The sequence below is a fragment of the Salvelinus namaycush genome, chromosome 33 (assembly GCF_016432855.1).
Source record: "Salvelinus namaycush isolate Seneca chromosome 33, SaNama_1.0, whole genome shotgun sequence".
Lineage (NCBI taxonomy): Eukaryota > Metazoa > Chordata > Actinopteri > Salmoniformes > Salmonidae > Salvelinus > Salvelinus namaycush.
In genome coordinates, this window is record NC_052339.1 from 2025344 (window position 1) to 2040316 (window position 14973).

Genomic DNA, 14973 nt, shown 5'->3' on the forward strand with positions numbered 1-14973 from the left:
ACTCCAATACCTTGACTTTGTTGTCCTTAAGCCATTTTGCCACAACTTTGGAAGTATGCTTGGGGTCACTGTCCATTTAGAAGACCCATTTGCGACCAAGCTTTAACTTCCTGACTGATGTTGAGATGTTGCTTCAATATACCCACATCATTTTCCTCCTTCATGATGCCATCTATTTTGTGAAGTGCACCAGGCCCTCCTGCAGCAAAGCACCCCCACAACATGATGCTGCCACAACCTGTGCGTCACGGTTGGGATGGTGTTCTTCAGCTTGCAAGCATCCCCCCTTTTCCTCCAAACATAACGATGGTCATTATGGCCAAACAGTTATATTTTTGTTTCATCAGACCAGAGGACATTTCTCCAAAAAGTATGACCTATGTCCCCATGTGCAGTTGAAAACCTTAGTCTGGCTTTTTTATGGCGGTTTTGGAGCAGTGGCTTCTTCATTGCTGAGCTGCCTTTCAGGTTATGTCGATAGAGGACTCATTTTACAGTGGATATGGATATAGTCGGAAGTTAATATACACGTATGTTAGAGTCATTAAAACTCGTTTTTCAACCACTCCACACATTTCTTGTTAACAAACTATAGTTTCGACAAGTCGGTTAGGACATCTACTTTGTGCATGACAAGTAATTTTTCCAACAATTGTTTACAGACAGATTATTTCACTTATAATTCACTGTATCACAATTCCAGTGGGTCAGACGTTTACATACATTAAGTTGACTGTGCCTTTACCAATACAATTTGATTTGATTTGTGTTACAGAAGCGGCGCTGCACAGCCTACTGGGAGCCCTGACCAGCGAGACGTATGACAACCCCACGCAGAACCTGGAGCGCGAGCAGGCGCTGGCCAAGCAGTTCGCCGAGATCCTGCATTTCACACTGCGCTTCGACGAGCTCAAAGTACGTCCCATGACATCTCTGGCCACCATTTCCTCAATTTAGCCCAGAGTCCCCACCGTTCCCTCATTTCATCCATCCCCTGTTGTTATTCTAAGCTATAATAGCTTTGTGTGGTGCTGTTGTTGGCATGGTTAAGTTGTTACTATATACACAGTGTACCTATTCCTTCTGATAACGTGCGAGCTAACTCTGTTTGGCATAACGAGGTGTTAATACCTTGTTATTTAGGTGTTAGTGCTGTACACCATGAAGCCTCAGCCAATGAACAGATGATACAACTTGGATCCTGTCCAGGGAAGACTTGGTTTATAATACTGTAGTCTACACCAGTGGTATTTTAAACTTTTTCAGCCCTTTTTTTTCCCGACAGAATTTCTGGGGCCGCAATTGCTTTTGCAATAATTTCTCGTGGCCCCACCCTACCCCAACTATAATGACACAACATTATAATCGGTACATTTCGATTTTTACATGAACAAATACATGAACAAATTCAATTCATTCTCATTACTAATTCCATTTTCAACTTTTATCAAAATGAAAAGAAACCTTATAAATACATTTACTCAATAAAAGGGTATTTTTCTAATTATTTTTCTCAAAAACTTTTATGTATTGTCCCATACATCTGTACTCTTATTTATATAAAAAAATATAAAAAAATATGGGGCATTTTTGTTGACCCCATTGCAGTTCCCCCCTGACTTTGAATACCACTCACTGGTATACACACTGCTGGAATGAATGGGAAGATCAATAGGATAGTGTAGTAGGCTGGTACTTTTTTGCCAGCATCCCAAATGGCACTCTATGCCCTATGTAGTGCACTACTTTTGACCAGGGTCCATAGGGTTCTGGTCAAAACTAGTGCACTATAAAAGGATTAGGGTGCCATTTGGGAAGCATCACTTGGCTAGGGCTCCCGTCTTCAACACACAGAGACATGCTTTATAGTTGATCCCGGGTAGAAACCCACAGATTGCCTATTTGTTTGAGTCACAGACAGATCCTCCACTTACAATCGCCTGGCCAAGTAGTCTAGCAAATGTGCCAGGGAGTCCTTAATATACGGACGTCAGATATAATCAAATGAGTTTTCATCCAGCTCGCAAGGCGTCGGAGCGAAATGTGTACACACACACACACACACAAACACACCCTCCTACTCAAACTAGCATCCTGACACCCCCAGGCACTCCGTCACGAAACCCCAATTAACTAGCCCTCCTGCCTGGTACCCCCATACCCTGCATGGGCACTAAAAAAGTGTGAAAGTAAGGGGGTGCAAGGTGTCATGCCAGGCACCATTCATACATTTTTCACTCCCCATACGCCGATGACAGGCATTGACCTAGTTAGAACACCCACCCGCCTACCCGCCTGTCGCGTTTTTAAAGCCACTCACTGGTGAAATGGGCTGGCCTGGCACTAGCCACTAGCACTAGGTACCAATCTATTGTGGTGGGATTACCCTGCTTCTCGTGCTGGCCAGGGTTAATAGCGTGTTGCTAGGGGTAATTAGGGAGGCGTCTCAGCACATTGGAGGAGCAGGAGGTTGACGTGCTGAACGGGGCCCACTGATTGGCCAGTGGTTTATTAAAGGTAAGCTCCACTCAAGGCAAGGTCTAATGATCGTCTTTGTGGAAGGAAGCAGGGCAGCCGCGCTTCTTTGTTTGCGTCGATTGCCTCTAGAGATTTAAAATGGAGTGTGCCTACTCGACAAAGTAAGATTTGAGGTTGTGTTGCCAAATCACAATGTCACCGATGTTCTATAGCTAATCACATAGGGGTGCAAGCTACCCCTTCCCTCCCCCCTAAATCAGAGTGTCACCTCATGGCCTGACCTGTGACCTCTGACCGCTAACCTCCCTTTGTCTGGTGGTCCCAGTAGTAAGGAGCACTGTCTCATGTCTGTATTGTAACCGCAAACCTCCACTATCTGTATAACAAGAGCGTCTCTAGTAGCCTCTCATCATCCTTAGTGTTGTTGACACTTCTTTCATACTTCCAAACAGACTGAGCCACTGCCACACTGCTAAAGGGAACTAACAAGTATTTCATTCATTGACAGTTGAAAATAAATGTGTCCTATTATAAAGGACAAGCGAGGAAATATGAAGGGATATACATAAATAGAAGATTCAATCCTATCGATGTCCTTTTCATTCCATCTCCGTCCCTAGCAATGTATCTGCCTTGTTTGCTAAAACATCCTGTCATGATGGAGTATTTCAGAGAGCTGGACATCTGCTGCCGCATGCTGTGTGCTGTACTAACTTCAGAAACACACACACACACACACACACACACACACACACACACACATACAGAGTCCTGAGAGTTTTCTGTTTGTAATGTACATGTTAATCCATGTGTTGCAGATGACTAACCCTGCCATCCAGAATGACTTCAGCTATTACAGGAGAACTTTGAGCCGCATGCGGATCAACAATACACCGGTGAGCTGACTACTGAAATCTAATCTGAGGGGCTGATGGTTCTTTCCCCCTGAGGCTACGGGCACAGATATTTTGTGTCCGATAATTACGGATTAAGTCAGCGGTTTTTGGACAACGAAGATGATTGTCCGTCAACAAACGCACAATATGTCAGCCTTTGTGCGTATGCAACTCGTCCGAAAATAGTTTACTTGAGCCACTGGGGACTCAAAGGGAGTTTGAGGCGTTCACTTGGAGCACAGGGGTCGGAGCGGAGCGACATGCACCATATGCACCCTCTGGGACTCACAGGCCTCAGTGGAACAGTTCAAGCATGATCTGAGAACAGTTTGGGGTCTGCACCACAGACCCTCTGGGATACACTGGTGATAAGGGAAACCACCCAGAAAGACCCGGTGCCCCAGTCCTCTTCCCGCTTCATCAAGCTCAGCAGGGGGCCAAGTGTTCATCCTGCATTAACATTACAGGCTATATAGGGTCATTATGGGCTATATGATAACTATTTCATGAGTAGATCTTGCACTAAGTCTATCATAAATACATTTAAAGGCAGTACAAGTTAGTTGTATCATCTCTAAACCCCATGTACCACAGGGGTCAGTATTTTGTCCCCTGATATTTGAATCTTTTAGAAATGCTGTATTATTTAGATGAGATGTATTCTTGCGATAGCATGGCAGGCGTCTAAAGAACAATTCAGCCTCCTATCTCCGCACAGCCACACTTCAAAATGACAGCAAGTATACCATTTTCAATAGGACCAAGGACATCTGAGAAAGGTCTGAATTTTTTCAGTTGTTCTTTAGTGAATAAAGTAAACGCAATCTGCCCGTGTTCTCGAGACGCGCACCTGGGTTTTTATCTATACTGAACAAAAATGGAAATGCAACTTGTAAAGTTTCATGAGCTGAAATAAAATATCTCAGAAATGTTCCATACGCACAAAAAGCTTATTTCTCTCAAATGTTGTGCACACATTTGTTTACATCCCTGTTAGTGAGAATTTCTCTTTTGCCAAGATAATCCATCCAACAGCATGATCATTACACAGGTGCACCTGTGCTGGGGACTGTAAAAGGCCACTCTAAAATGTGAAGTTTTGTCACACAACACAATGACAGATGTCTCAAGATGAGGGAGTGTGCAATTGTCATGCTGACTGCGGAATGTCCACCAGAGCTGTTGCCAGAGAATTTAATGTTAATTTCTCTACCATAATCCGCCTCCAACATCGTTTTAGAGAATTTGGCAGTACGTCCAACCAGCCTCACAACCAGACCAAGTGTATCCATGCCAGACCAGAACCTCATCCGGACAAGGAGTATTTCTGTCTGTAATAAAGCCCTTTCGTGGGGTAAAACTCCTGATTGTCTGCGTCCCTGCCCATTCATGTGAAATCCATAACTGTAACTTCGTAAAATCGTTTTAAATTGTTGCATCTTGCATTTATATTTTTGTTCACTACATGTACCTGTAGCTTTATTCCCCCTACGTGAATTTGCCATTAACAAATGGCCCCAGACGGTCCGACTGTTCAAACCTGTCACTGCTAGAGCCTGTCACTGTGTCTCAAATGACACACCGTATTTCCTATAAAGTGCACTACTTTTGATCAGGGCCCATGGGGATCTGGTCAAAAGAAGTGCATTATGTAGGGAATAGAGTGCCATTTGGGACGCTGTCTATCCATAGCCAGGCACTGAAAACTTTCTCCAGCCCAGCAGTACAGAGGAGCATTACTTAATTCTCAGCGTTCAGGCACTGTCTACTGGAATCACTCAGACATTTTATACAAAGACACAACACTTATCTGTTCTGGTGGAAAATACATTAGTTCTTATTCAAATGTGATACTTTTTTCATGTGACATGTCTTGACGTCCCAGAGGATTATTCATATTATTCCGCGTTCGAGAATAAAGGTTCAGTCTTTAAGGCAGAAAAATCATCACCTTACCGTTACTGAATATACAGTATTTCTCTACCAGCATCTACTTTCTCCATAATATTCAATGTTTGTAAAGTGACAACATTGATGAACTGTTCCTTGGTTTTCAGACAGAGGGGGAGAATGAAGTCAACAACGAGCTGGCCAATCGGATATCTCTGTTCTACGCCGATGCCACGCCCATGTTGAAGACGTTAAGCGACGGCACGACAAAGTTTGTCTCAGAGGTAGGATCCCATCGAAAGTGGTTTCACAGCTTCCTTACTTAACAACCTTAATATCTGACACATTGCCCATCAATAATTGAAGTGACCAATGCAACAATGTGGTTTACTGTAGGAAAAAACTTCCCGTCTCTCTTTCTGTTGGCCTAGAATAAGAACTTGCCCATCGAGAACACGACAGACTGCTTAAGCACGATGGCGAGTGTGTGCAAAGTCATGTTGGAAACGCCGTAAGTGATCCCATCCACAGGCCGTTTTTTTTATTTTTTATTGAGCGGATGGTCAGGAGACTGGAACATAATTACAAAGAATTTGAATTATAATATAATTTTTTAACAAAAATATAATCATTTCAAACCTTGCTTACATTTGTATACGATCACATAAACTCAGCAAAAAAAGAAATGTCCCTTTTTCAGGACTCTGTCTTTCAAAGATAATTCGTAAAAATTCAAATAACTTCACAGATCTTCATTGTAAAGGGTTTAAACACTGTTTCCCATGCTTGTTCAATGAACCATAAACAATTAATGAACAGGTGCATACCTGTGGAACGGTCGTGAAGACACTAACAGCTTACAGACACTAGGCAATTAAGGTCATAGTTATGAACTTAGGACACTAAAGAGGCCTTTCTACTGACTCTGAAAAACACCAAAAGAAAGATTTCCAGGGTCCTTGCTCATCTGCGTGAACGTGCCTTAGGCATGCTGCAAGGAGGCATGAGGACTGCAGATGTGGCCAGGGCAATAAATTGCAATGTCCGTACTGTGAGATGCCTAAGACAGCGCTACAGGGAGACAGGACGGACAGCTGATCATCCTCGCAGTGGAAGACCACGTGTAACAATGCCTGCACAGGATCGGTACATCTGAACATCACACCTGCGGGACAGGTACAGGATGGCAACAACTGCCCGAGTTACACTAGGAACGCACAATCCCTCCATCAGTGCTCAGACTGTCCGCAATAGGCTGAGAGAGGCTGGACTGAGGGCTTGTAGGCCTGTTGTAAGGCAGGTCCTCACCAGACATCACCAGCAACAACGTCGCCTATGGGCACAAACCCACCGTCTCTGGACCAGACAGGACTGGCAAAAAGTGCTCTTCACTGACGAGTCGTGGTTTTGTCTCACCACGGGTGATGGTCGAATTCACGTTTATCGTCTAAGGAATGAGCGTTACACCGAGGCCTGTACTCTGGATCGATTTGGAGGTGGAGGGTCTGTCATGGTCTAGGGCGGTGTGTCACAGCATCATTGGACTGAGCTTGTTGTCATTGCAGGCAATCTCAATGCTGTGCGTTACAGGGAAGACATCCTCCTCCCTCGTGGTACCCTTCCTGCAGGCTCATCCTGACATGACCCTCCAGCATGACAATGCCACCAGCCATACTGCTCGTTCTGTGCATCATTTCCTGCAAGACAGGAATGTCAGTGTTCTGCCATGGCCGGCGAAGAGCCCGGATCTCAATCCCATTGAGCACGTCTGGGACCTGTTGGATCGAAGGTGAGGGCTAGGGCCATTCCCCCCAGACATGTCCAGGAACTTGCAGGTGCCTTGGTGGAAGAGTGGGGTAACATCTGACAGCAAGAACTGGCAAATCTGGTGCAGTCCATGAGGAGGAGATGCACTGCAGTACTTAATGCAGCTGGTGGCCACACCAGATACTGACTGTTACTTTTGATTTTGAACCCCCCTTTGTTCAGGGACACATTATTCCATTTCTGTTAGTCACATGTCTGTGGAACTTGTTCAGTTTATGTCTCAGTTGTTGAATCTTGTTATGTTCATAAAAATATTTACACATGTTAAGTGTGCTGAAAATAAACGCAGTTGACAGTGAGAGGACGTTTCTTTTTTTGCTGAGTTTATATCTCTCTCTTATGCGTTGTAATACTTTGGAACAGGAACAGATTTCCAAAATTTAAATCACTTGGAGCCAGGAGTTGGAACCGGTTTAGGGAACAAACGTAAACGTAAAAGAACAAAACATTTTTCGGAACAGAATCAGAACAGGTAAGGAAAGGGCTCCATACTGTTCTGTAACAGAACCATTATTTTCAAAGCATGGGAACCGGTTAATAACGTTATTTTATGTTCCGGACATTTTTTCCAGTTCCACCAAAAAACGCAACAAAGAGCCTATCAAAGCCCCTCGTAGAAAAAAATTATTCCCGTAACATTAAATAAAATTATTAACCGGTTCCCATTGTCAAAAAGAAAATTGGTATTGCAACCTCTTTACAATAAGGAATTGAGACCCAAAAGTCAAGAGAAGTTTTAAGTGTTTATTACCACGGATGCCGTCAGCTGAGTCCATACATTTCGAAAGTTCACAACACATCTTATACTCTTCCCTTCTTTTGGTCACCACCCTCTTGTAGTTGTCACCTCCCCAGCTATACATTTTATGACCCCAATGAGTTTATTTATCTCCCCTGTGGAATGTCCATGGTCCTCTCTTTGTTTAGCTATATGTCAGAATCACACCGCGTCCATCTTCATTGTCCTGGGCCTGACCCTGCTCTTTGATCCTAGGCAATATCCTCTTATCTGATTAGGTCAACCAAATTAGCATACAGTGGCTTGCGAAAGTATTCACTCCCTTGGCATTTTCCCTATTTTGTTGCCTTACAACCTGGAATTAAAATAGATTTTTTGGGGGGGTTGTATCATTTGATTTACACAACATGCCTACCACTTTGAAGATGCAAAATATTTTGTGAAACAAACAAGAAATAAGACAAAAAAACAGAACTTGACCGTGCATAACTATTCACTCCCTAAGGTCAACACTTTGTAAGCCACCTTTTGCATTAATTACAGCTGCAAGTCTCTTGGGGTATGTCTCTATAAGCTTGGCACATCTAGCCACTGGGATTTTTGCCCATTCTTCAAGGCAAAACTGCTCCAGCTCCTTCAAGTTGGATGGGTTTCTTCTGGTGTACAGCAATCTTTAAGTCAAACCACAGATTCTCAATTGGATTGAGGTCTGGGCTTTGAAAGGCCATTCCAAGACATTTAAATGTTTCCCCTTAAACCACTCAAGTGTTGCTTTAGCAGTATGCTTAGGGTCATTGTTCTGCTGGAAGGTGAACCACTGTCCCAGTCTCAAATCTCTGGAAGACTGAAACGGGTTTCCCTCAAGAATTTCCCTGTATTTAGCGCCATCCATCATTTCTTCAATTCTGACCAGTTTCCCAGTCCCTGCCAATGAATAACATCCCCACAGCATGATGCTGCCACCACCATGCTTCACTGTGGGGATAGTGTTCTCGGGGTGATGAGAGGTGTTGGGTTTGCGCCAGACATAGCGTTTTCCTTGATGGCCAAAAAGCTCAATTTTAGTCATCTGACCAGAGTACCTTCTTCCATATGTTTGGGGAGTCTCCCACATGCCTTTTGGCAAACACCAAACGTGTTTGCTTATTTTTTTCTGGCCACTCTTCCATAAAGCCCAGCTCTGTGGAGTGTACGGCTTAAAGTGGTCCTATGGACAGGTACTCCAATCTCCGCTGTGGAGCTCTTCAGGGTTATCTTCAGGGTTGTCTCTTTGTTGCCTCTCTGATTAATGCCCTCCTTGCCTGGTCTGTGAGTTTTGGTGGGCAGCCCTCTCTTGGCAGGTTTGTTGTGGTGCCATATTCTTTCCATTTTTTTTTATAATGGATTTAATGGTGCTCTGTGGGATTGTTCAAAGTTTCAGATACTTTTTTATAACCCAACCCTGATCAGTACTTCTCCACATCTTTGTCCTTGACCTGTTTGGAGAGGTCCTTGGTCTTCATGGTGCCGCTTGCTTAGTGGTGCCCCTTGCTTAGTGGTGTTGCAGACTCTGGGGCCTTTCAGAACAGGTGTATATCTACTAAGATCATGTGACAGATCATGTGACACTTAGATTGCACACAGTTGGACTTTATTTAACTAGTTATGTGACTTCTGAAGGTAATTTGTTGCACCAGATCTTATTTCGGTGCTTAAGGGGGTGACTACATCTGCATGCACCACTGTTCAATTTATATTTTTTTTGAAAGAAGTAATTTTTTTCATTTCACTTCACCAATTTAGACTATTTTGTTACATTACATGAAGTCCAAATAAAAATCCATTTACAGGTTGTAATGCAACAAAATAGGAAAAACGTCAAGGGGTTGAATACTTTTGCATGGCACTGTACACAGTTTTTTGGTCCAAACTCCATTAATACAGTAATTATTCACCAAACGGGATACAAACTAACTACAGTTTAACTTGAAATATGTTACATTTTAACAGAATGTTAAATGTTGTTCTTTTCGGTTTTCGGTTCTGTTCCCTGAACCGGTTCCAACCCCTGATTCAAGCTGATTTGCTTATGTTTTTACAATATTGTATGACCCACAAAAAACTTAAGGGGCCAAATAAAATGACCCGCCAGTTGGGGAACCCTGGTGTGGGGTGTCCATCCACTCTGCACAGAGCGGGTGAAAAATGTACTTTGGGGATGAAATTTCACATCTTTATGTTAGAAAATAAATGTTACTTAGACAAATATGATTCTTCATGTTTTGAATTGTTCAGTGGTGTCTTTCTCTAACATATCATTAACATTATATCTAAAAGGTTGGATTTCATAACCTAATACATCCGATAATAATCACAGAGCTCTGAGCAGCAACTTTTAGGATTTTACATGTTGTGGTGGTCATCTGCAAAGCTGTTTTCGTGGGTTGCAAATAGCGAAATTAACATGACACAAAATTAATTTACTGTAAAAAGCTTTGAAAGTGAAAAGCTTGAGGTACGCTCAGTGCTCCATTGACATTTCACAGAGATACGCTTGTTTTTGTGAGAAATCTTCAAAAAAGAACAGGAATTTTGCATTAATATGAAAAGCGTATAATAAAATATGAAATGTCATGTCTCAAAATCGATATCTATCTTACCTTTTATATTGTTTTATGTCCTCTGTTAACCTTAATTCTCGCACAACACCCAGTGTAACTGACATGATTTTCCTGATTTTTGACCACTTTTTTTCTCTGGCCTCCATTGATTTAGTCACCCTGATTTTGGACATCCTACAAGGGTAAAAACTCAAATAACTTTGAACGGATTATGATAGAGACATGAGGTTTGGACCATTGATTTTCTTAGAGGAGTATCTATAAAATATTAACATATTATTTTACTCATTGGTCAAAAGATGCGTTTTTGATTGGACACCCTATTATATGGACAGGGGAAACATCCGTGATCAGCAATCTCATTGCCTTTCTGTGTTTCCAGGGAGTACCGTAGCCGCTTCACCAGTGAGGAGACGGTTTCGTTCTGCCTGCGCGTCATGGTTGGCGTCATCATCCTCTATGACTATGTGCATCCTGTCGGAGCCTTCTTCAAGTCTTCCAAGATTGATGTGAGTGCAGGGTGGAGCTATGTCAGCAAGGCTCCCAGGATTGGCCACACACACACACACACACACACACACACACACACACAACACTGATTAATCTCAACATGGTGTTTTCTGCTTCACAGATGAAAGGGTGCATCAAGGTCCTCCGAGATCAACCGCCCAACAGCGTAGAAGGCCTTTTAAACGCTCTCAGGTAAGGCCCACCTTGTATATAGCTGAACAATGCTTTTCTTTAACAGAGAATATGTTTTACATAATACTGTTGCAACCTTTTTCTTCTCACACTTTAACAGACAGTAGCATACTTACTGTGAAATAAAATACAGCCATATTTGGCCACTTTTCCTTCATTATTCCGTTTTTTCCCCCCAACACGTTAAGAGGTATTAAAATAATGTGTTGTTTAGTGTTTGTGTTAAATGTGGAATCCCACAGTTTTAGATTATTGAAGATCAGAGAGGATTACATTTCTTTGAGCCCCGGCGCCCTGCTCTCTTCTTAAATCTAAGTGGCTCACGCTCTCGCAGCTGTTCGCAGCTGACCAGGCCATTTCCGTGTTAACCGCGCACACATCTGCACATCACATCATCAGGTCCTTCGGGCACGCTCAGTCACTCTTTTCCAGTCACGTGAGGTCACTCCTGGGTCAAAGCCTCCCGCCTCCAGCCCTCTCTTCTCTTTCTTTCTGTCTTTCTGGGATTGCACATCTGTCTCTGAGTTCAAAGCTGTGATACTGTCATCAAGGCTTTCTCACACACTCTGCAAGAGCAGTCGTGTTACGTTCACAGATCCTGGCACTGATCGCTCTGTCTGGTCTGTCTATTCATCTGTCTCTTGCAGGTACACAACCAAGCATTTGAATGACGAATCGACCAACAAGACCATCAAGAGCATGCTGCAGTAGGACTGAAACTCTGGTACAACCGCTCGCCTCACGCCCGGTTTCGGGAGACGTCGATGCTCTCTCCCCAACGCCGTCGGTGCACAGAATGTTTTGTTTTATTTTATTTTAAATGGAGAAAGAGCTGCACTTTTTATAATGCAAAATGCTACTGCCATTATGCACGTATTTTTTGTGCCAAAAAGATGTTGCTGAGATTTAAATGTTTTCGATAAAGGCCATACAACAAGATGGCAGCTATGAAAGCATTGTGGGTTCTCTGTTGTTTAAAAAAAAAATGATTTGAGTTTTTCCCTGTGTAAGAGATGGGAGTGCTTTGACTTGAACATTTTAAAAAGAGAGCTATATAGAGAAATATATATTATTTTTTGTTTGATTTATTATTTAATGTTACATCTTCTGCATGACGAAATGACGTATTTGTTCTATTTAAAAAAAAAAAGTATGGTTCAAGTTTTATTTGTTTGCTCAGTTGTGTTCAATGTTTTGTTCTCTGAATGGTACTTGTCGGAATTAAGACGATTAAAAAGTTTGTACTGTTAATGTTTTATATTTTTTTATAGGTTTTGAGTGTGATTTGAGTGTATGCCATTTTTCATAGTTGTGTTGTATTTTTCCTTGAACATTTCAAACTGAGATGTGTGCAAATCATTTTTAAAGTTGTGAGTCTGTACTGTTGTTGACAGTATGTTGCCGCTGGGAAAAATAAACAGAGAACTCTTGTTTTCTACAAATGACTCTCTGTGCTTACCCTGCATATTTTCTAGAAAACACCATGTAGTCAAACTTAGCTAGAGCAAGAAAAACATTTTCTACACAACGAAATACACTATATATACAAAAGTATGTGGACACTCCTTCAAATTAATGGATTCGGCTATTTCAGCCACACCCGTTGCTGACAGGTATATACATTTGAGTACACAGCAATGCAATCTCCATAGACAAACATTGTCAGTAGAATGGCCTTACTGAAGAGCTAAGTGACTTTAAACGTGGCACCGTCATAGAAGGCCACCTTTTTAAGAAGTCAGATAGTCAAATGTATGCCCTGCTAGAGCTGCCCAGGTCAACTGTAAGTGCTGTTATTGTGAAATGGAAATGTCGAGGGGCAACAATGGCACAGCCACAAAGTGGTAGGCCACACAAGCTCACAGAATGGGACCGCCAAGTGCTGAAGCACATAGTACATAAAAATCGTCTGTCCTTGGTTGCAACACTTACTACCGAGTTTCAAACTGCCTCTGGAAGCAACGTCAGCACAATAATTGTTTGTCAGGAACTTCATGAAATGGGTTTCCATGGCCAAGCAGCCGCACACAAGCCTAAGATCACCATGCGCAATGCCAAGTGTCGGCTGGAGTGGTGTAAAGCTCGCCCCCAATGGACTCTTTAGCAGTGGAAATGCGTTCTCTGGGGTGATGAATCACGCTTCACCATCTGGCAGTACGACGGACGAATCTGGGTTTGGCGGATGCCAGGAGAACACTACCTGCCCCAATGCATAGTGCCAACTATAAAGTTTGGTGGATGAGGAATAATTGTCTGGGGCTGTTTTCTATGGTACGGGCTAGGCCCCTTAGTTCCAGTGAAGGGAACTCTTAACGCCACAGCATACAATGACATTCTAGATGATTCTGTGCTTCCAACTTTGTGGCAAAAGTTTGGGGAAGGCCCTTTCCTGTTTCAGCATGTGAGGTCAATACAGAAATAGTTTGTCGAGACCGGTGTGGAAGAACTTGACTGGCCTACACAGAGCCCTGACCTGAACCCCAGCAAACACCTTTGGGATGAATTGGCGAGTCAGGTTTAATTGCCCAACATCAGTGCCCGACCTCACTAATGCTCTTGTGGCAGAATGGAAGCAAGTCCCCGCAGCATTGTTCCAACATCTAGTGGAAAGCCTTCCCAAAAGAATCAAGGCTGTTATAGCAGCAAAGTGGGGACCAACTCCATTTTAATGCCCATGATTTTGGAATGAGATGTTTGATGAGCTGGTGTCCACATACTTTTGGTCATGTAGTGTACATTACGGGACGTTTGACTCACCAAAAAAACTTGCTGAAAAGAATAACATTAATTTGTTTATGGAGGTTCCAGTTTAATGGAACGGCAATAAACTGCTAGGGAAACAACAGATGAGTCAGTCAAAGCTATATTAGCCCCCACCAGTTACTCTATCTACACACAACACATGGAAGGCAGGGCCAGAAGAGGTCACCATTTCTTCAATATAAGGCATGGTTGGGCAACTCTGGTCCTCGGGATCTGCAATGTTTGGTCGTTGCTATTCTTGCTAACTGATTTAGACCAGGGGCCTAAGAGTAGGATTGCTGATTTAGGATCAGTTTGGCCTTTTAGATCACAATGAATATGATTACATGGATAGGGGGACCTGAACCTGGATCAGCACTCATACTTTGAGACGCTTGATAAATAAGACATAGTGTGACATTATTTTACTCACAGCAGGTCGACGCTTCCAGTTCTGAAAATATGTCTTGGCGCAAGGTGCAGTTGTCTAAAGAAAGATGCTGCATAAACATTGCTAATGCAGGTTTTAAGGAGTCTGGCTCCAAGATAAAGGAGCCATTTTATATTTTTTGCCATCATTTTGATTTCTTCATGTATTTTTTGAAGGACACTGATGAGAAAACGGCAAAGAAGTAGTGATTTGAGGCCAGAACAAATGGTTTAATATCATGTTTGATGGCACTTGGTTCAACGTTGACAGTTCTAATTGTGTCTGCTCTTTTTGTTCTTTGACAAAATTTGAATTATCGACATAACCTTGTTCTGTTCAATGTTCTCTATCTATATGTACTCTACATATCCCAAGTTCATGTTAAGTTCAAAAGAATACAAGATCAAATTGCTGACACCATTCAACTTTAAAGCCAATTATCTCAGAATCATGTTTTTACAACCTTATGCCTAAACCTAACCTTCAATTAAGACCAAAAAGACCATTTAGATTTTCTGGCTGCGGAATCTGACTTTGTGGCTGTGTTATCTAGTGGAAACCGAATGATCAGTACACCCAGAGAGGAAGAGGCCAAGCGAGAGGGATAACTCTGCAACAGGTGGCGTATTTTTGAAAAAAATGCCTCACCAAGAGAGAAGTTTTTGTATG

General features: G+C 42.6%; 1 protein-coding gene across 2 annotated transcripts in view; it reads left to right on the plus strand.

The window, feature by feature from the left end:
• LOC120027964 (CYFIP-related Rac1 interactor B) overlaps positions 1-12568 on the plus strand; it is a 63468-nt gene extending 50900 nt beyond the window's left edge. For both annotated transcript variants that reach the window (XM_038973061.1, XM_038973060.1), the window contains 7 exons: positions 776-915; positions 3297-3374; positions 5432-5548; positions 5696-5775; positions 10813-10939; positions 11062-11132; positions 11780-12568. In XM_038973061.1, coding sequence (XP_038828989.1) covers positions 776-915; positions 3297-3374; positions 5432-5548; positions 5696-5775; positions 10813-10939; positions 11062-11132; positions 11780-11843 — 677 coding nt within the window. In that variant the 3' untranslated portion in view covers positions 11844-12568. The remainder of the gene's footprint in view (positions 1-775; positions 916-3296; positions 3375-5431; positions 5549-5695; positions 5776-10812; positions 10940-11061; positions 11133-11779) is intronic.
• Positions 12569-14973: the final 2405 nt, after the last annotated feature.